The sequence below is a fragment of the Zootoca vivipara genome, chromosome Z1 (assembly GCF_965207765.1).
Source record: "Zootoca vivipara chromosome Z1, rZooViv2.hap1.1, whole genome shotgun sequence".
Taxonomy (NCBI): domain Eukaryota; kingdom Metazoa; phylum Chordata; class Lepidosauria; order Squamata; family Lacertidae; genus Zootoca; species Zootoca vivipara.
Genome location: NC_142583.1, coordinates 15,103,825 through 15,124,826, shown reverse-complemented (window position 1 = coordinate 15,124,826; position 21,002 = coordinate 15,103,825). Strand labels below are relative to the sequence as shown.

The following is a 21,002-nucleotide window of genomic DNA, read 5'->3' as shown; positions in this document are numbered from 1 at the left end:
CAGAGACCTTGTAAAGTATAACTGCAGGTGGATATGTATGCTGAAAAATAAGAACTGCTTGTTATGTAACTTCCCACTCCAGTTTTGCGAAGAAGTTTTACCTCTTTTCAGTCTCAGTACCTTGCGGCAGGAAACTGCTGCCACTGTGGCTCTGGAGTGAGTGCTGGTAGGTATGGCATTGCAGTGATGGAAACAGTGGTGGGCTAGACAACAAGCATACAACCCCAGCTTAAATTTGTGAAGACCTGTGTGCCTTGAAGAAAGGCAGAAGGGGAGAAGTCCAGGTCAGGATGCACATAACAGCAACTCCTAAAGAGTTGCTTAAGATAAGTTGGGGTAGCCTCCCCTTTCTCTGGAGGTACTTAAGGGCTCTGTGTCCTTGAAGGAAAGCAGAAGCAAGGAGACGTAGGCTAGCAATCTCATGCTGTCAGCTCCTGAGAGAACCCTGTTCTTTATTTTGTAACATCTGTAGCATTTATGTATCTTTAAAAATGTAAACTGCCTTGGGTGGCGTGGGAGAAAGGAAGTACAGTATATAAAGAAAACAAACAGAGGAAGCTTCGTTCAGCACTCAAAAGCTACCCAGATAAATTATTTGTCTGCAGAAAGTAGCACAAGCTACGTTACTTTGTGGATTTTTTAAAAAATGTTGTACAGGGATTTGCATTTTCTACCCTGAATCAGTGTGTTTAAAGCTTGTGCAAAATTTGGAATTTGTGGCAAGAAGAAAGATAAATGAAGGCACTATGTTTTATGGAGCAGGTCCAGAGAATAAGCATTCCCTCTGACTGATAACCTTGAGACATAACAACAACAATCTTCTTGGGACATGGGTAGCCCCGGACCTCCATACATACTGCCCAGGCTTGTGCCATGGGCAGGTCATTTTGGTGCTGCTAACACAGCAGTTTGACTTCACCCCCGGAGGCACACTCCATTGTCTCTTGAGACAGACAGATGCCCACTATTCTAGGGTTAATAGTAATAGTCTGCAGGGCACCACACACTTCTTGGAAATCTTATTCAGTCATTACTTAAGAGTTCTAAGAGTCATGAGATATGGCCCATGAATTTTCTTTTCATATCTTTAATTTTTATTTGGTGTTTTCAATATTACATCAAATAATGAAAGATACATTTACTACATAGAACAAAATAGAAAAAGAAAGGAGAAAGAGTAAAGAACAAAATTATAAACTGGGGACAAAACTCCCATAATATATATAGGGTTCACAAACTGACATAAAGAGAAGCTAAACTATATTATTATTAATCATTTATAAACTGCAGTGCACAGATTAAAAATACAAGACAGTCTCTACCCAAAGAGTTACAATAGAAAAGACAGAACAGAAAAGGAAAAGGATCAGGTAGCAGGTTATGTGGATGGTGAAAAAACTTTTCCATCTGAAACCTCAGAAAGCCTTTGCCAGTCAGAGTAGATGGCTACATGGGCAAATAATCTTGATATAGGGCAGCTTTCTATGCCTCAGGTCTGTCTGTATAAAATCACAATGTCACTGGAGATTGGGATCTTCTTTCCATTGCACTGCAATTTCTATCCTAGCTGCTGTCACTGGATGAGAGGCAAGGCCCTTGTGTGGTACTGCTTCCTTGTGCTCAAATCAAACACACACAGAGAAATTAAAATTCATGAACAAATCAACAACAACAGAACAAAGTCAAAACATTTCTATTACAATTTCCACATAACCATCAAAAGCCTAGCAAAACAAATATGTTTTGAGTTGATTCCTAATGTCACCAATGTGGGGAGAAATTGGATCTTGAGCAGGGGGGAGTTTCATAGATGGGTTGTTGTCAGAAGAAAGGCCATGGGCTTTTGTCCACTAATGACAGAACTAGTAGGACCACATGTGCAGAACTTAAAACATGAGTCAGAAGGTATCGATGGAGACAGCCCTCAAATACTCGTGCCAGCATGCATCATAAACCAGATCCACATCTACTAAGCTAAGGCAGACCATAACCCTGATCTGCCTGAAGACAAGCAGAGAATACGCTGAGCTTCGAAGGGAAATGTGAGGTACTAGGATTAGGTTTTGCAGATCAGCTCCTACACCCTAGTACTTAGTGACTGCACTTGGTTTGAATGAATTCATGCCTCCCATTTACTGTTATCAATTTCCCTCTTGCAAAGCAATCTATGCATATTTACTTAAAAGTCAATTCCTATTATGTTCAATGGGGTTACTCCCTAGCAAGTGAGTTTAGATAGATGACTTCAGCCCAAGCTCCATTTCCCAACACACCTGCAGAAAATTTGCAAAAACATTGCAAGTAAAATCAACTATCTCATATATTTCAAGCTCCTATTGGCCACCATAAGAGCTAAAATGTGGAACACTGAATTTTGTACAACACATTACATTCTGCACTTGGGCTTCTAAAAATATAATAAAGATATAAATCTTATTGCTTAAAATCAACAGTGCAGTGAACAGAGTATAAATATTGAGGAACATTATATTATTTTAATACAGGAGCAACACCCTCTTGTAAACTGAAGTGACACAGAACTGAAATCTGTCTTACTTATTTATATGTCAAGGTACATGAAACAAAACCATGCCAACCTTTTCAAGAAACACTAAATGCATTGTTCCATTAATGAAAGCCTATTAGTTTAGAGCAGTCCTCTAGAGATTACTTGCTCGAAGATCTCTTAAACCAAGAAATACTTCAACTGAATCTTTGGCAGGCCCACACACAGTTGTTTTCATTTAAAATTAGTTGTGAAGTTGCATTATTGAACAACTCATAGTTTCATATAAAAGCTTTACAAAATAGCTTTTTATGAGATTGGATGCGTTAATTGCTTATATATACATCCTACATGGAGTAAACAGCTCCTTAGATAAGGCTACATATGAACAGGGCCAACTGGAATGCCAAAACAGGTTTAAATGGAACTATAAATATTTCACATTCATTGTGAACGACTCTGGAATTGCGGCGCTCCTCTCGCTTTACTGGCCAAGGAAGCAGACGTTTGTCTGCAGACAGTTTTTCTGGGTCATGTGGCCAGCATGACTAAGCCGCTTCTGGCGAAACCAGAGCAGTGCATGGAAACGCCATTTACCTTCCTGCCAGTGTGGTACCTATTTATCTACTTGCACTTTGATGTGCTTTCAAACTGCTAGGTTGGCAGGAGCTGGGACTGAGCAACAGGAGCACACCCCGTCATGGGGATGTGAACCACAGACCTTCCGATTGGCAAGCCCTAGGCTCAGTGGTTTAGACCACAGTGCCACCTGCGTCCCCTTTACCTTTTTATACATTAATATTTTTTAAGTCATCATAAAAAGCAAAACAGTGTGGAGATGCAACAGAAAAAGGCTCCCGGGGGGGGGGCAGGACTCCTGCTCACCCCCTTGGGTTTTTGTTTGTCTGCCATGCTGGGATGTCGTAAAGATGTTTGGAATCTGTGCCACCAATGTATGGATGACACTCATCTCTCCCTCCCTCCCTGCTTTCCATCAAATTCCAGGGAAGCTGTGGAAGTGCTGAACCAGTGTATGAAGTTGGTAATAGACTGAATGATAGCTAGAAAACTACAACATAATCCAGACAAGACAACATGCTCTTGGTTAATAGAATAGGGGATCTAGAAATAGGAGTTCAACCTGTGCTGCATGGGGTAGCATTTCTCTGAAAACACAGCTTTGTACTGTTTATATTGTGTTGTATTTTACTAATTAACCTCCTTAAAGGACACTGAGGAAAGGCAGAGTATAAATATTTTAAATAAACAAATGAAGCAAGCATGCACAAATGCTCCCTACTTTGGCTTTTCTGCTATTTACCATCATTTGAAGTGCAATGCACAATAAACTGCTTTTCATAAGGTACAGTGTTTTAGCATTGGTATAGGTACATTGCACACTTATATAATACTTTTAAAAATAAACATAAAATGGTTGCTGTTTTTAGTGCCAACATTTCCTTGCTTTCAAGCAGTTTTTAAGCAAATGAAATTAGTAGGGGATTTATTCTACATGAACATTCAATTGAACTACGCATTTCTATTCTGTTTCCATGGCAACATTCATTTCAAACCATTATTACTAAAATTGAATTTCACATCTCTGTTGGAACTAAACAACATTTAAAAAGGCCCTTGGAAGGGTTCATCTAGCACAACTAATTACTCTGGAAAATAGCTTTCTAAAATCCAACTAATTTAAATTTCATTCCTGTCAAACTATTAAAGGTTATAATTGTGCCACTGTTTATTGCAGTGTCAATAGCTTCAAGGTAGCTATTTCAATGGCCACAGCTTTATTAAACATCTCCAAAGCTTCTTAACAGAGGAGGAAATGGTGCATCAAAAGCATACAAAAGGTAAAAAGGCAAATGATCACAAACCACTGGGAAAAACAGAAAGGATATACCTTGCCTGACTGAATTCTTGAGGTGAAATCTTTAGCAAAAGTAGGAATAATTCTTTAACAGTTTGGGTCTAACATTACTCTAGGCAGAACTCAGCAGATAGAAAGGAAAGAAACTAGTCTACTGCGGATACTGAATCTGTGCATGGATTATTCTCATAGAATACTGTCTCGGCCTATGCACACATGCACAGGAAGTATAGCAGGGTGCCCCCCCCCAACCTTATCAGCTCAATGTTAGTTATTTGTACTCTGAAACTGTGCCAGAGTACATTATGCTAAAGTGTGCTACTGGAGAACTGTCCAAACCTACTTGCTATTATGTGGGCAAGTAAAGGTGAAGGATCAAGTGCAAAGTACTAGACCTGCATTGGATTACCCCAATGAAATTGACTGGCAACAGGTCAGGGCAGACAAAGGATAGTACTTACTTGCATAAGATGATTGATTTATGGAATTCCCTGCCAGAAGATGCAAGCACGGCTGCTGGTTTCAAAAGGGATTATAGACATTCATGAAGAAAGGGTCTACCAATGGCAACTAGTTATTATAGCCAAATAGAATACACACTTCTGAATACCAGGCACCACTAAGCTCTCTTGTATAGATGCTCAGAGCATGTACTTTACACATTACAACAGGTTCATCATATATCTACGAATCTGTGGAAGCACTGAGGACCAATTTCATATTATGCAAAAGTAACCCAACTTGAGAACAAGATGGCAGGTGAGTGGTAGAACACAGAGATCAGTTTATCTCCGTACCACACATCTGCCAAGTTGTTCTGAATATACTGATATAATTTATTAAATACATAACTTGCCCTTCATCCCAAAGGAGCGCAGGATGGAAAACAAAGAACTAGTTTTAAAAAATACAATAAAAATAAAAGATAACGTATTTGAAACATTTTAAAAATAGGAACATCAAAAATGTATATGCTGTATCATTAAATCAGCTGAAAAATATTTACTATTTAGATTACAATCAAACCCCCATACACACATCAGGCTGGGGGGGGGAGGGTTGGATTGAGCAGTGGCATTCCTCTGCTTGCTTCTGCCAGCCTCCTACCAGCAGAATGATGCAAGCAAGCAGCACTCCACTGGCCCAGACCTCTCCCTTCTGCCTGAAAGTGCAGGAAGGTGGAAGGCCCGCCAGCAGTATCCCTGCTGACAGAAAGTCCCAAAACGAGGCATTCTGAAGGTGGAACTGAGCTGGCCTCGAATCCACTTCATCTGAGCTGCTTTCACACCTGGCACAGGCTCATCGTGAGACCAACTGCTGGTGCAAGGATCGTGCCTGATTTGCCTGTCCCCTTTGCCCACCATCCACTGCTACTGCAATGAGCAACTCAGCTCCAGAAAGCCTCAGCGACAGCAACTGAAACTTTGGATTGTTTTGCCAGTGGGTGAGTGTGCTAAACCAATTGCATCAGAAAGGAAAATACCAGATGAAAGTGGAACAGAAAATACCAAATGAATGTCAGAACCGACTGACCCATCCCAAGTGTGTACGTATATAGGAGTGCTCTTTCTAAGTGCTAAAAGCACTTCAGATATCATCACCACGAATATCATTATCCCAGCAATCATCAGTCCCCTAGGGTAGGCAAATTTCTTTTTCATGTCAGACATGGAGCAGCTTGCCCAAAGCAAATCAGTTGACAGCAGAGATTATGTGAACTGGGAGTTTCCAGCCCACTATCTTATCCATAAGCCATGCCAGCTATTCAGGGGACATATTCTGCAGTAGCCAAAACATTATTATTCTCTTCCCTAGATCCCTGTAAAATAAATAAATCCAGGGGGCAGAATTCAATGGGTCTCACCAGTGGAAGCCCTGTATAAGAGCTTCTGCTTGAGCAGTGGGACTTTCTGTCCCTTTCCTCCCCCTACAACCACTGAAATTGGTTTTTCTGAGTCAGAGAACTTGCAGAACAGCAGGAGGGGGAAGAGGGGGGATCATTCGGTCTGACAAGCCAAAATGCTTGCTCTGATAGAATGATCGCCTTAACACACTGCTGAATTCCTTCTTTAATAAACTGACAGTAGATGCACATATAAACAACTTACCATGGTGTAATTGTGGGCTACTTTGTGCAAATCCGTGCAACCCTGTGCATCCGCAAAGGACCGGATTCCAAGGCAATTTGATGGATGAAGCTGCTTCATTAAAAATTTACAGCAAGCTTCTACAACCTGAGAGAGCTGAAGAATACAGGCTGTAGATAACAGGCACTCAATATTATCTTCTTTTAATTCAAGGCGACCTAGAAGAGTCAGAAAGAAGTTTAAGGTATTTAGGAAATAATAATATTACAAGAGCAACTCTGCTATATCAGACCAATCTAAGGGAGGGGAGAGAAAACTCTCTGGAGTAGACTCAGACTGTTAGTGGAACTTGGGTCCCAGTGAAATCAATGAGAAAAGTTAGTCATGACCAGTTATATTGATTTCAATGGGAATTTAGTGGAAGTGCAAATTAATTAGTCTGCATCCAACCCACTCTCTCCACATCATTCAAAATTTAACAAACCTCTATCTATTATGTCCTCCTAAGTTATATTTTTTTTCTAAATGAAGAAACCCCAAATGCCCTAGTCTCTTCTTATAAGCTAGCCTCCTAGCCTCCAGCAAGGACAACTTTGTGTTCATGAGGTTGGAAGTGCATAGAGGGAAGAAGCTGTGCTGCCACTTTAACTGCCTGGTTTCTAGCTACACCCATTACAGGTCTGAGATGTGTCCCTGGCTGGTAAAGGGATGAGGCTGGCTCAGGCCAAAAGAAGACCTTTTCACTCAAATCCTTTCCTAGGCCATAAAAAGGAGTTTTTGCAGTCTTCCCTATTTATATATTTACTTTACTTATACTTTCACACTGCTAATAATTGAAGTTATCAGCATGGTTAACAATAAACACCAATACCACAAGACAGAATAAACATCTATATTTGGTTGGCTTTGTGGCCTGTACCCCACAGTTACCAGGTTATTGGTAAGTTAAGAGGGAATAAATGAAACAGTACAGATTTGGAGGAACCATTGTATCAGGAGCTGTGAGGCCTTTGTTGCTATTTGAGTAAATAGCCCCTTCCCTTCATAGCAGGTGAGAAAGCTAATAAAATAAACAAATGTACATACATTAGACAACTTTACCAGCCACTTTCATTACCTGTATATGCATATTGCACCAAAGCCCATAGTGCATTTGGCTCAACACCTTCCATTTTGATTTCTTCTTGTCTTGCCTCTCTTACATCATTAGTAAACATGGCGGCAAAGTAGTCCGAGACAGAAGACAACACTAATCTGTAACCATATGAAACAAAGGAAGTGGGGGAAAAAATGACATTCATATTAATGGCTTCATTATTCACCCCCTTGAAAGAAGAATATTTTTTAAAACATTTTGAACTTGACAAACTATGATATCATCTACTTCTCAATATGTTTCTTAATCTACCTCTTTGGCACTTTACAACTTCACTGCCCAATAAGAAATACCACTTAAAGCTAATCTGAATATTGAGACAAAAATGAGAACTTTTTGACGAAATGCAGTTCAATGGGTGCTAGGACCGGGCAATATATAAATATATCATCCAAAACAAGGTTGAAGTTCACATCATGATAACTGTTTCACAATATTTGAGCTGGCAATATATCGTGAATTACAATGTGTGTAAGGGGGCTAGGCAACATCAGGTTTTCAACATCACGATAACTCACCAGCTAAACATCGTGATAACTCATCAGCTAAAAACTGCAAAGTTATCAGCAGCTAAACCTCACAATATCACCAGCTAAATGTTGCAGTGTTATCACCAGCTAAACATTGCAACCTACCATAATGTCAGAAATAAGGATGGAACTATACAGAGGTGAAATGTCCTGGCAACTGCTAGTACTTAGGGGACTAAAACAGATAAATGACAATATTATCAATAATCACAAAAAGTTTCATCAGCAGGCAAGCCAAAATGCAACCCAACAGGACTTTTAGTTTTGGGCTTGGCTACCAAATGGTGGTATTCAGGACAATCCAAAGTACGGCAATGAGACATAGTGAATACAAATAATCTGGGAGTGCAAGGCCTCATGGCAGTGACAGGGAATGACAGCAACAACAGCGGACTGCAAGGCCTCGCTGCGGCAATGCAAAGTCGCAGCAGAAGCAGTGGTAGCCTGCACGAACTGTGTCTGGAGGTGACAGCAGTAGTGGCAGCCTGCGAGGCCTTACAGCGAAAATGGGAGATGGCAGCAATAGTAGCGGCAGACTGTGAGGCCTTGTGGCGACACAAGCAGTGGAGCTTGCGAGGCCTCACCATGGTGGCAAGAGGTCCTCCTGGCGGTAGTGGGAGGCAGTGGCAGAAGCTGTGGCAGCCTGCCTCAGCAAGGCCTTGCAGGTCACCTCTGCTTCTGCCACTGTCTCCTGCCACCACCGCAAGGCCTCACAGGCTGCCACTACTGCTACTGCCACAGCCATGACAAGGCCTTGCAGGCTGTTGCTGCTTTTGCCACTGCCGCAATGCCTTGCAAGACCACCACTACTGCTGCCACCACGGCAAGACCTTGCAGGCTGCTGCCACTTCTGCCAACCCCACCCATTGCCATGACAAGGCTTTACAACTTCACTGCTGATTATTGTGCCACTACTGCCAGGCTGCCGCTGCTTCTGCCCTCCCCCCCCCCACGTTGATTCTGCCGCTGCTAGGCTGCTGCTGTCTAATAGGCCTGCTGGCATTCCCAGATTATTTGTATTCACTCATTACCGTACTTTGGATTGCCCTGAATATCACCATTTGGTAGACAAGCCCAAAACCAAATGTCACATTTGGATGCATTTTGGCTTGCCTGCTGCTGAAAGTGACTATGAGGTGATTGATAATATCATCATTTATCAGTTTTAGACCCTTATGTAGTAGCAGTTCGCCTCTGCGTAGTTCCTTCCTTTATTTCAGATATCGTGATATATTGAGATGTTTAGCTGGTGATATATCGTGATATTGAAAACCAGTCATCGCCCAGCCCTAATGGGTGAAAGCATCTACTTCCTATTAGTAATAATAGACAACTAAATTGTATGGGGAAGTTCATGAATAATAAAAAAAAGGCTAGCAACAATTCAATAAATTTTTTTTGCCATGTAGATCCCATTTGCCATTATAAGCAGAGTCAGCTAAGGGCTGTAAGGTGTTTACAAACAAGTGCTTTGTTATGGCTTTTAGCTAAATGAATAAAATTACTACCTTACCTACAGACAAATATGCACCAGTATGCACCAGCAGCTCCTTTTTCACAAGCAGTGAAATGTTTATGTAAAAACTACCCATGTGCTTCATTTTTCTATGGTTTTCAAATTACTGCAAATATTTCTTTTGGACAAGGCTTTTGCAAAGACAGCTGTTAGAAAAAAATATCTTTGGTTCAAATCACCACATGAACATATTGCAAGTGGACTAGTTATGGAACTTTTTCAAACAGTCAATTTGGGAAGTTTGTTGTAACTTAAGAAAAGTCTAATTGCATATTTACCTGTGTGCTGGAATCCGACGGTCACCAGCAACTAATACTACATCACACAATTGTTTGTGTCTCAGGTAGTTTTCCATCTTTTTAAAAGTCTGCTCTGCATGGTTGAGAGCCTGGAAAAATTCATCGGATGTACAAGGCTCCATCGTATGACACGGTGACAGAGTCTGGCTGCTACTAGAAGTCCTGGAAGCACAAAAGATATATATTTTAAACTCATATTCACAGCCTGAGATAAAAGATGTTTGTATTATGCATTTCAGAAAATAATAGACTAATTCATTTGTAGGCATTTTTGACAAAGTACAGAATCTCTAACAGCTTCTTCCATATAAGACTTGCTGTGACTGACGAAAGATTGGATACTAATGGCACATATCACGAGAAATTGATTTTTTAAAGTTATAATTCTTACAGCATTTAATCATTGCATTCCCACCAACAAAGGCATGCCAGTTTGTTCTACACTGCAAACTGCCTTTGTACTCCATTTGTATTATTCAGTTTCCACTTTCAAGTGCTACTCAGTTAAAGCAACCATACAATGTAAAATAACCACAATTCATGAACTAAGTAACAGGTCAACAAAATGCACATATATTTTAATGCCTCTTGCACTCCCCTCTTGCACTTCCAATGCAATTTTGTTTTCCCATTGAACTTTTTTCTCTATGTCAATATAAAACTAGCTGTATCTGTGGAAATGGTTTAAAATTACATGACAGTATTTTTATAGAACAGTATACCGAAGAAGTCAGACTAGCTAACAAAGACTTCTTTACAGTGGAGTATATTTTATTTAGTTTTGCTGCTAGGAGTATGCAAAACAAAAACACTCTCCTGCACATACATCCAAAGGGATACTGAAGTCCAAGCATCGTTTTATGAGCTCCAGCCATCTCTCTGAAGTCAACTGGAGCACCATGCTAATGAACATCTTATGCCAGGAAAAGTGGTTAATTGTTCAGCAAATATGCAATTAATGCCACTGGCAATTATGTGATCATAATTAGGTTTCAAAATTAACAGCCTATTAAGAAGATATATAGGTGGATGGTAGAATGAAAGCAGCAGTGACCTCTGACATATCTTCCCACTCCAGCGAGAAGCAGAGCAGCAGGAGGCTCAGCTACAGCCAAGGTTGCAGGCAGTATGTTTGTGAAAGCAGGGCATCTTTGCCTCCTTCCATGGCATAAAAAACCACACACATTGCTGACTGGAAGAAGCTAAGGGTCGATGCCATCCCACCTATTCCTTCAAATGAGTAATGACTATATACACGCTTGAGAGAAGGGCCATCATCCACTTCTAACAGAGTCCACAATAGAAAAGAGTCATGTCCCTCCCCCAACTAGTGTGGGTTTATTTTGTGGGTTTTTTGTGGGTTTATTCTGCAACTTGTCATTCACACAATAACAGTGCATCCGTGGTGGAGTTATACAGGACTACCTACACATCATTTAGTTTTATTATTTGTTAGGCAATGCATCCCCAGTGTTATCACATTATTGGCATCTGGAGAAGCACTAAAACACAACAAAAGCAGGAAAGACACAGAGAGAACATTTGTGGATTTCAGCAGGACATTATGGGACATTGAATCTTTGCAGGCACAAACTACATTTTAAAATTGTTTTATTGTTTCATAGAACACAAGGTAAATAAGCAAGAAGAAGGAAACAAACCCCCTTTGCACAACCTCCACCCCGCCCCCTGGACAGGTCAGCCATCAATGAAATAAAAGATTAAAAATCAACCCAGAGTACTTCTCCACATGCAACCATGGGAGCCAGGCAGACAAAAATCATATTTCTTCATAGCCACATAAGCGATCAAGCTTCACCAGGTTGAATAAACTTGCCCAGTCCTCAGAGCACCATTTTGTGTGTGTTATACTTTCTATCAAGGCCAAGTTCCATATCTGGGTAGTCCATTCCCTCATTAAATTGCCTGTATATGGGATAACTGATTTGACTTGTGATTAAATTGCCTGCTAATGTTCTCCAGTGCTTGGATATAGTTAGTCTGGCAACCACAATTAGGAACATGGTATTATAAGCTTTTATGGTTCACATCAGGATACTCAAATTTTGTTGACATTTGAATAAGGCAAGCACCCCCAAACTCGGCCCTCCAGATGTTTTGGGACTACAACTCTCATCATCCCTAGCTAACAGGACCAATGGTCAGGGATGATGGGAATTGTAGTCCCAAAATATCTGAAGGTTTTGACTTACGAAGAGCGCCGCAGAACAGATCGCCTTCGTAAGTCGAGGTACCACTGTATTTCCCACTTCCCAAATGTTCTAGTACAGTTCTCAGCTGAAAGAAAATCAGAAGAGATTTTTAAAAATACATATTTTGGGAGAAAATTAATGTAAAAATGTGCTTCAAGGTGCAATTTTGTGCATGAGATTAATGCAGAAACAAGATAGAATAGACCTCTGGGTGAATACATGGGAAAGTGACATAAACCAGAGAAAAATCAGTTTCTCCAATCCTAACTTTGTTCTTAGGCTTTTGCAATTATCTATAAGATAATTTAGAGCAACTCAAAATTTTTTTTAAAAAGCAAGCAAGCAAGCAAGCAAGCAAACAAACAAAAAACACATCATTATAAAGCTACTAAATCATTTCAACCATTTTCAAGTATGTGCATAACCTACAACTGAACACCAAAGTGTAGACAACACCTTTGGCTAAATTTTAAATCCATAATTTCACGTTTTTAAAGAGACAGCACCCAGGAGAGGTTGCTAAAGACTATCTTCTATGCCAAGGTTAGGTTCTATTTCCAGCAACATAGTAGGTAATTTAATTATCCCCAGAACAAATAATAGTACACATTGACACCATAATCACAACTTTTATTTACATGAATGCTTCAGCTACCAGCTTTAGCTGTTTCTGAATTACAAGCATCTCTGCTGTCGATGGTATACTACAGAAATTCTGCAATTCAACTCCAGAAGTCTAGGCAATTTCTGGTATGTGTTAGGTCCCTATCAACTGTAACACTACAAATGGAATTCCACTGGAAAAGTCCACATTTCATTAGATCCATAGGAGAAAGGAGATTTAAATGCTAATAAAATACATAGGTGTGCATTGTTTTTGTTTTTATTCATCCTTCACTAATCATATAATAATAAAAAAATATGAAGCAATAGATTTTGATAGTTTTTGACATCAGAAAATATTTCTAATGAAGAAAGATATGCCTTGTTTTACAAGAAAACACAAGCAAAATTCTCTTTGTTGACAGTAAGTAAAAGTAAAATAAAAGTAAAATAAGTAAAATTTAAAAAAGATGAAGGGAAAAATACTAAATACTGGCAACACTCCAGCCTTTATAAACAGAGAGATGAATGTCTACTTACATGCTGTTCCCCATGCCAATGGATTTCATGCAAGAATGTGGCATCACAAGGGGGGAATCCTAAAAGGCCCTAACTAGGCAGGCAATCTAAGCAGCCAGAATAGTGGAGAAGGAAGCCTTTTGAATCAGAATGCTTTGACCACTCTGGACCCAACCTTCAGCAGACTTAAGACCTGAGTGCACTGTTCTACCAGACCTTTCCACCTCTTCTTAGCTAAAGTGATAAATCCTGTAGGGTCAGAGACACACATGCTGGCCACATCTCACACAATAGGACCTCTTACTCCTAATCAAGTTGATGCAGCTAGACACTGAGCATGTTGTGATTATTGACAAAAATGCATGCCTGGGCTGGGAGCTGGCAGCCGTAAGGGGGGAGCTGCAAAAATGGATTGACACCTTGTTGGAAAGTGTATAGCACTTTACTGTAGCATGCCTGGTGTTGTTTTGTAAGTTCACATAGCTACAGAGGCCTGGATGAATAAATGGCATGTACACAGCATCTTAAAAAGCAGAGACATCACCTTGTCAACAAAGGTCTGTATAGTTAAAGCTATGGTTTTCCAGGTAGTGATGTATGGAAGTGAGAGCTGGACCATAAAGAAGGCTGATCGCCAAATAATTGATGCTTTTGAATTATGGTGCTGGAGGAGACTCTTGAGAGTCCCATGGACTGCAAGAAGATCAAACCTATCCATTATGAAGGAAATCAGCCCTGAGTGCTCACTGGAAGGACAGATCCTGAAGCTGAGGCTCCAGTACTTTGGCCACCTCATGAGAAGAGAAGACTCCTTGGAAAAGACCCTGATGTTGGGAAAGATGGAGGGCACTAGGAGAAGGGGACGACAGAGGATGAGATGGTTGGACAGTGTTCTCGAAGCTACGAACATGAGTCTGACCAAACTGCAGGAGGCAGTGGAAGACAGGAGTGCCTGGCGTGCTCTGGTCCATGGGGTCACAAAGAGTCGGACATGACTAAACGACTAAACAACAACACACTTGACCTCCAGACTTTGCACTTCTCTACAGTCATCTTCCATTGCATGCAAACATGGGATTGGATAATGCCCATTAACCTGCATATACATTAGCATGTTTGCAAGTGCAAATTGAGGTAGTGGTGGGGATACAGTTACTCTATTATCTGGGGATGCTGTATCTGGAGAGATGCTAATGTTTTCTTCCACATTTATTTTAAATACTATAGTATTTAACCAGCCCCCACACCACTTTAATGATGATCACCAAGAAACCAGAATTGCTGTTCTGTGCTACTTTGTACTCCAGAGAAACATCTCTGGAAGAATTGGACCTTTCTTTTACAGAATTCATTTGACACCTTGCAAATAATTTGTGTACTAACAGTAATGTCTTTGTACAAACATTGAACAGATGTTTTTAAAAACACTAAAATCCATACACATATACATACACACACCTAGTTACTTTTTCAAACATTTTGGATTTAAACCTTCAGCTTCCATAAAATTTTTCCACATGGCACTTTAAAAAAATGCATTGAAGAATAAGCCAAATTTGTGTTTTTCCTTCCAACTCTCCTACCCTTTTGAAATATGTTTTCTTCCCAGTGCAAAAAATCAAATAAAAATACTCAAATACACTTTGACTGGAGGGATCACTCAGCAACCAGCTTCATCAGTACACAACATTACAAAGTGCAAAATACATTTTAAAAGTACCACGTCTGTAGTATACAGCTGAATAAATTAAAGAAGATAAAAGAAATCTTGACACCTCCCCCCAAAATAAAATTGCAATTAAAAAAATTCTATAGGAAAATAAACACAGTAGGGTAAGTTCTTACAGAGCAAACAAGTATATGTCTTCTCAGTGCACCCTATTAAGTTCAATTGGATTTACTCTCAGGTAAGTGTATATAGGATTGCTGTCTCAAATACCACAAAATACCTTAAATGTTCAGCTAGCATAATGTTATGGCAAAATATTGTTTTAATTTTACTATAAATGCAACCCCAGTCATATATTCTCCAGAGTATGGCACCCAACCTTTTTTCAGCTAGATTGGTTCAAAGAGCCTCAAAAACTAACCTTAAATATTACTCTGTTTTTGCCTCATGTTCAGAACACAAGTAGTAATTTCCAGAAAAAAATAGGTCAAGGTAACACATTAGAATGCAGAACATGCCTAGAGATTATAGCTAAAATATCTCTCTCCTAGTTCCATCAACCCTTCTTCACAAAGCCTTGAAAATGTAGCTGCTACAGAATGCAAATTCCATCTCCAGCCTCTTTAGAAATACTTTTGATACAGGTTTGCAATGCCAGTGAAAGAAACATTATATATACACTGCAAGATAATTAGAATTCCAGTGCCTTGGCTGCACCATGGTTAAGAATTTTCACAGCACCACAATGGATGGGGTGCCCCCCCCCAATTTTATGCATATAAATATAGGGCACAACTAATTTCTCACAATAAGGAAGTAACAACCTGCATGAACTGCTGTCAGATACATTTTCTTCTTCACTAGCTCCGTCTTCAGCATATGGTCTTTCAAGCCAATGTGCACCTTCACAGTCCTCTGTGGTGAACTCAAATGTAGGCACTTCAGAGCTGGATGCCATTGGCCAAGAAGGTGAATTCTGGAAAGCCTGTTGGTTGGACTTCGGAAAACCAACTGATGTAAAAGGCAGTGGTAGGGTGTCTGGATTCAGGAACTTTATCCCACCAGTAGTTGCATTATGTCCTCTGTCCCAGAAGTCTCCTGGCTGGCAGTCGATGCTAGGTTTAGGAGTAGATTGCTGGTGCCCAAACCACCTCCATCTGATTTTTAAAATCTGCTTCACGTCGAACTCTTTACGAAAGCCAGACATCTTCAGCGAGAGCAAGTTATCGTCTAGGCAACAGGGCAAGCAGCAATGCACATAAAGAAGATTTGTTCATCCAACCAGGACAAGAGACACACATAGTCTGCCAGTTTATGAGTAGATGGGTGTCGCTACCCCCCCATTTTCATTCTTTTGAGAGAATATTATTACATTCAAATATGGAGCACAGGATTTTGTAGGAAGCCCTCTTATCTAGATAATTAGAAGGGATAATTAAAAAGAAAATGAACAGAGAAGGCTGAATTGCTACTTTCATCAGGAAGGACACTAATCAGCTTCATTAAAGCATCCACTGCATTTTCTCTTGCTTGTCTCCTCATCCTCTTACCATTAACTCCTGCCAGCACTAACAGCTTGTATAAAAGCACTTTCAGAGACTGTCCACAAGCTCTTTTTCCTAAACCACAAATGACAAAGAACACAATTCCTATGCTCTCTCAGAGGCTCTGTTACTTATCCTGTTAACCCTTTCCTTTACAAATATTGGGGTGGGGGGGGAGAGAAGTGGGAGAAAGAACTGAATCACCACCATGATTTCAAAACCCACTGAAATATTCTGCTTCAGTTAATGACCACACATATATAAGAGTAATTCCAATACAGGGTACCGTATATTCTGGCATATTAGGTGACTGGGCGTATAAGATGGCCCCCTAATTTTAAAGCAAAAATATAGACATTCACTAAAAATATAGACGCGGCGAGCTGTGCCATAAATCACGTCTACGCAGCCACAGAAGCGATTTCTGGCTGTGGACATTTTGGACATGGGCAGTGCGGTGCCAGAAATCGCTTCTGCGCATGTCCAGATGCGATTTTCGGCTTCTGGACATGCGCAGAAGCGATTTCTGGCGCCGCACTGCCCATGTCCAAAATGTCTGCAGCACCAGAAATTGCAGCTGCAGCTGCGCAGATGTGATTTCTGGTGCTGCTCAGTAAGTCCCCGTGCTGCGCTTATTCTTCACAAGGGGGAAGAGCTGGAAGGGTGGCTTTTTTAAACGGAGGCAGCTGTGCGTGCGCTGGTGGCAAAGCTCGGCTGAGCGGAGTGAGCCCAGCGCGGGGGAAAGGAGAAGGAGGTGCAGTGCTTATTTCTGCAGCCATGGAGGAGGAGGAGGAGCAGCAGCAGCATATGGGAGGCGCCAACTCGCTCCAAGCCTGAGCCCAGCCGCTTGGCAGAGCCGCACTACCCCCATCCCTGCAGGCGAGCCCACCCACCACCCTCCACGGTGGAGGAGACACGGAGGGTAGGTGAGGAAAAGGCGACGGGGAGCAGGTGTGTGGGAGCTGAGAGCCACCTTGCTAAGCCGCTACCCCTCCATCGGGCGTAAACCAGCGCGGAGGCTGCGCGCACAGCCCTTTTTACGCACCTGGCAACTTCTGTCTCTCACACGCAGATTCTTATACCCGGCGTATAAGACAACCCCCGACTTTTGAGACGATTTTCCGGGGTTAAAAAGTTGTCTTATACGCCAGAAGATATGGTAAACTGAACATAGAACAATTCCAATTTTGGTTTCTATTGTGTCTTTCTCTGTTATGAAATACTGATGCAACTCTTTAACAAAGAGAATAGATGGCTAATGAATTGCAGGCTTTCTCCTATCAGTTATTTTAAGCACACAAGAAGGCTTCCTTTAGAAGGGAGAAGCTTCCCCCCCCCCAATGACATGAACAAAAACGAACACAAATCTGACAAAACAAATGTGAGTGGAGAGGCACGATTTTTGCACCCCCACTTGGTGGGGGTCAACCTAGTCAACCCACAGGTATGCCTCTGTGGACAATTTCCCACCCCACATCACTGGTGTCTCGGAACTAGCAAGTACCAGGTTCCTGGACTAATCCCTTTCGTATTTGAGTGTACAGCTTACTATAGACAGCAACTTTCAAACACTTATTTGGACAGAGTATGCTAGCATATATGCATAGTCTATCATTTTCAGAGTAATTAATCAATATGGATGTGGCCCAACAGTGCTTTTTATCAGCAATGTAATTCAATGTGGCTCCTGCTTCACCCCCCCTCCCTTGGTTTCTTCCTTGTTGTCTAAAAGAAGAAAAAGAAAAGAAAAGCTAATATAATAAAACACGAACAACAACAAAAACTTTTCTGACTACTACAAGCCATGGGGATTTGCCCTTTTATGAATAGGGTGCAGAAAAATGGCTCATATTTTGTTTGTGCTTATTTCAGCTTGAATCATATACTTGTGAAAGTACAACTCCACAAGCACTGCCTTTCAGAGGAAGGTCACTGCAGACTTCTCTCCACCAAACTATGGCAGGTACCATTACATTTTTACTTCAGTGACAGAATCATTTCACACATGGCAGACAATTCAGCTAATCTCAGGCTAAGGGCTTCCAGTCCCTTCAGCAGTCCTGCATCACATAAGCAGCCTTAATCAGTATATGCTACGCTCAGCCTTTGGGTCAGCTGGTCCCCTTCAACTGATACTGTCTGAATTCTTGTGATACCGCAGCTAATACATATTTACTAGCATTCTAGAAACCTAGACCATTATGCAGGCATAACAGCTCTGAAACATTATTTACATTGTCTGAACCTTCTGTAAGAACTGTCATTTACAAATTTTTAGAACATGCAATTGCACTAAAAAATAGAAAAGATAACCAATTAGAGATTCAGCAACCCCAGGTATGCTTTGGCTAGATTCAAGTTGATTGGTTGATTTTTCTGAAGAATTTATACCCCCTCTAATTGTTTCCAAACATGAAAAATTGTTGAAACAGAATATTGACTTCTATTAACATTAAATTTGCATGGGCTAAAAAAGCAGATTTTTTCCATATTGCACTGGGTTTCTAAATTGATTAAATTAGAGCTGCCAACCAAGTGCTCTACTTTTGCTCAGCACATGCTGTTTTAAAAGATAAGACAGCAGAACAACTTGCAATGTAATTAATCATCATTTCTCAACATATGCGGCTCCTGAATAATAAGCAGACTGAAAAAAGGCTTTGCATCAAAGCAGAATCCTAAATTTGACAGAAGGTATGGAATTTAATGATAAAAACTCACATAGTCAATGCAACGTATTTTAAGAGTCTGAGGCCCAATTCATGCAACCAATTTTAAAATGATGTGCAAAACTGCCCTCATACTATCATCATGAGCTGTTGTTAAAAATCTAGCACAAGTTGTGCGAGATGGATGGATAGAAGGATTAACAGCTGATGAAGGTTTATTCAGATATACCAGTACCATCCAACTCATGGTGAACAGATGAGAACATATTCACAAAACCTCATATCCCCAACAGTGGTTACCTATATAAGAAGGGATGAGGGTGGCACTGTGGTCTAAACCACTAAGCCTCTTGGGCTTGCCAATCAGAAGGTTGCCAGTTCGAATCCGCACAAAGGGGTGAGTTCCTGTTGCTCTGTCTCAGCTCCTGCCTACCTAGCAGTTTGAAAACACGCTAGTTCAAGTAGATAAATAGGTACCACTGTGGTAGGAAGGTAAATGGCGTTTCCATGGACTCTGGTTTCCATCACAGTGTTCTGTTGCGCCAGAAGCTGTTTAGTCATGCTGGCCACATGACCCAGAAAACGCTGGGTCCCTTGGCCTGAAAGCGACATGAGCGCCGCAACCCCATAGTCGCCTTTGACTGGACTTAACCATCCAGGGGTCCTTTACCTTTTACCTTTACCTACCTATATAAGCCCTACCTGATCTACAAAATACTAGTTATCTGTAGTCCCTAGCATCACTGCAAGTTTAAAATCAGTATTTTCAATTGAGCCTTTGATTTCCCCACCCCCTCATTTATTCTACTTAATATGTTTATATAAAATTACTCGTAGCACTGTTTTGGGAGTGTCTTTACATGGTAAAATACAATTTAACACATGATGGCTCATTCACATAGCACAGCAAGCCAAACAATGGCTTACCAGGACTGTGTAAATGTGTGGGATCCTGGAGAGGAATGCACAGACACTTTGCCCTTCCCAATCTTTTTTACTCTTGCAGCACACTTACCAGTACCTAAGCTTAGGTTTGGCTGAGCGGGTCACCTGTTAAGTCTTTCCTCACCAACTGCAAGCAAGTTCATGTGAATCTCACTAATTCCCCTAATTAAGAAAGGTTAGACTGACATTTCTAGGAATAATCAGGTTCAATGCAGTTATGCTTGTGTATCCAGTAAAGTTTCCCCAACAAACAGGTTTGTTGACACACTTGTAAAATACTGGCATTCTTCTTCAAGAAGCCAACCACCCCCCATGCAAAATAACTAGCGTTGAGAGCTAATCTGCACAGCCACTTCTGAATCTGACTGTCAATCCATGGCAACTTTGACCACTGAAATGAAATTCCAAAAGCTTTGGGTGCTTGGGATGCTTCTCACAAAAACATATGCATTCTGGGCTCAAGCTCCAACTCTCCAAAAAGTTGAATTAAAATAAGAGTTTCTCTTTGACAGGTCATAGGTTATGCCAAACTGTGGTTTGGTATCCCTCCCTCCTTCCCACACGTGCAACTGTTTCTTCCATGGGTAGGCAAACTAAGGCCTGGTGGCCGGATCCAGCCCAATTGCCTTCTAAATCCGGCCTGTGGTTGGTCCGGGAATCAGCGTGTTTTTACATGAATAGAATGTTCCTTTTATTTAAAATGCATCTTTGGGTTATTTGTGGGCCATAGAAATTCATTCATTCCCCCTCCCCCCCAAAAATATAGTCTGGCCCCCCACAAGGTCTGAGGGACAGTTGACTGGGCCCCTGCTGAAAAGTTTGCTTGACCCCTGGTTTCTTCCCTCCCCTACTAGCTTGAGACAAACCACA

At 41.0% G+C, this 21,002-nt stretch overlaps 1 protein-coding gene across 2 annotated transcripts in view; it reads right to left on the bottom strand.

The window, feature by feature from the left end:
- KLHL5 (kelch like family member 5) overlaps positions 1-21,002 on the bottom strand; it is a 45,492-nt gene that overhangs the window by 11,185 nt on the left and 13,305 nt on the right. Inside the window, exons 1-4 of one of the 2 annotated variants that reach the window (XM_035111895.3) lie at positions 15,799-16,196; positions 9,950-10,132; positions 7,587-7,723; positions 6,491-6,687 (exon numbers count right to left, since the gene is read on the bottom strand). In XM_035111895.3, the coding sequence (XP_034967786.2) occupies positions 6,491-6,687; positions 7,587-7,723; positions 9,950-10,132; positions 15,799-16,181 (900 nt within the window). In that variant the 5' untranslated portion in view covers positions 16,182-16,196. Of the gene's footprint in view, positions 1-6,490; positions 6,688-7,586; positions 7,724-9,949; positions 10,133-15,798; positions 16,197-21,002 lie in introns of those variants that run through there. The other variant, XM_035111896.3, reaches the window with a different exon arrangement.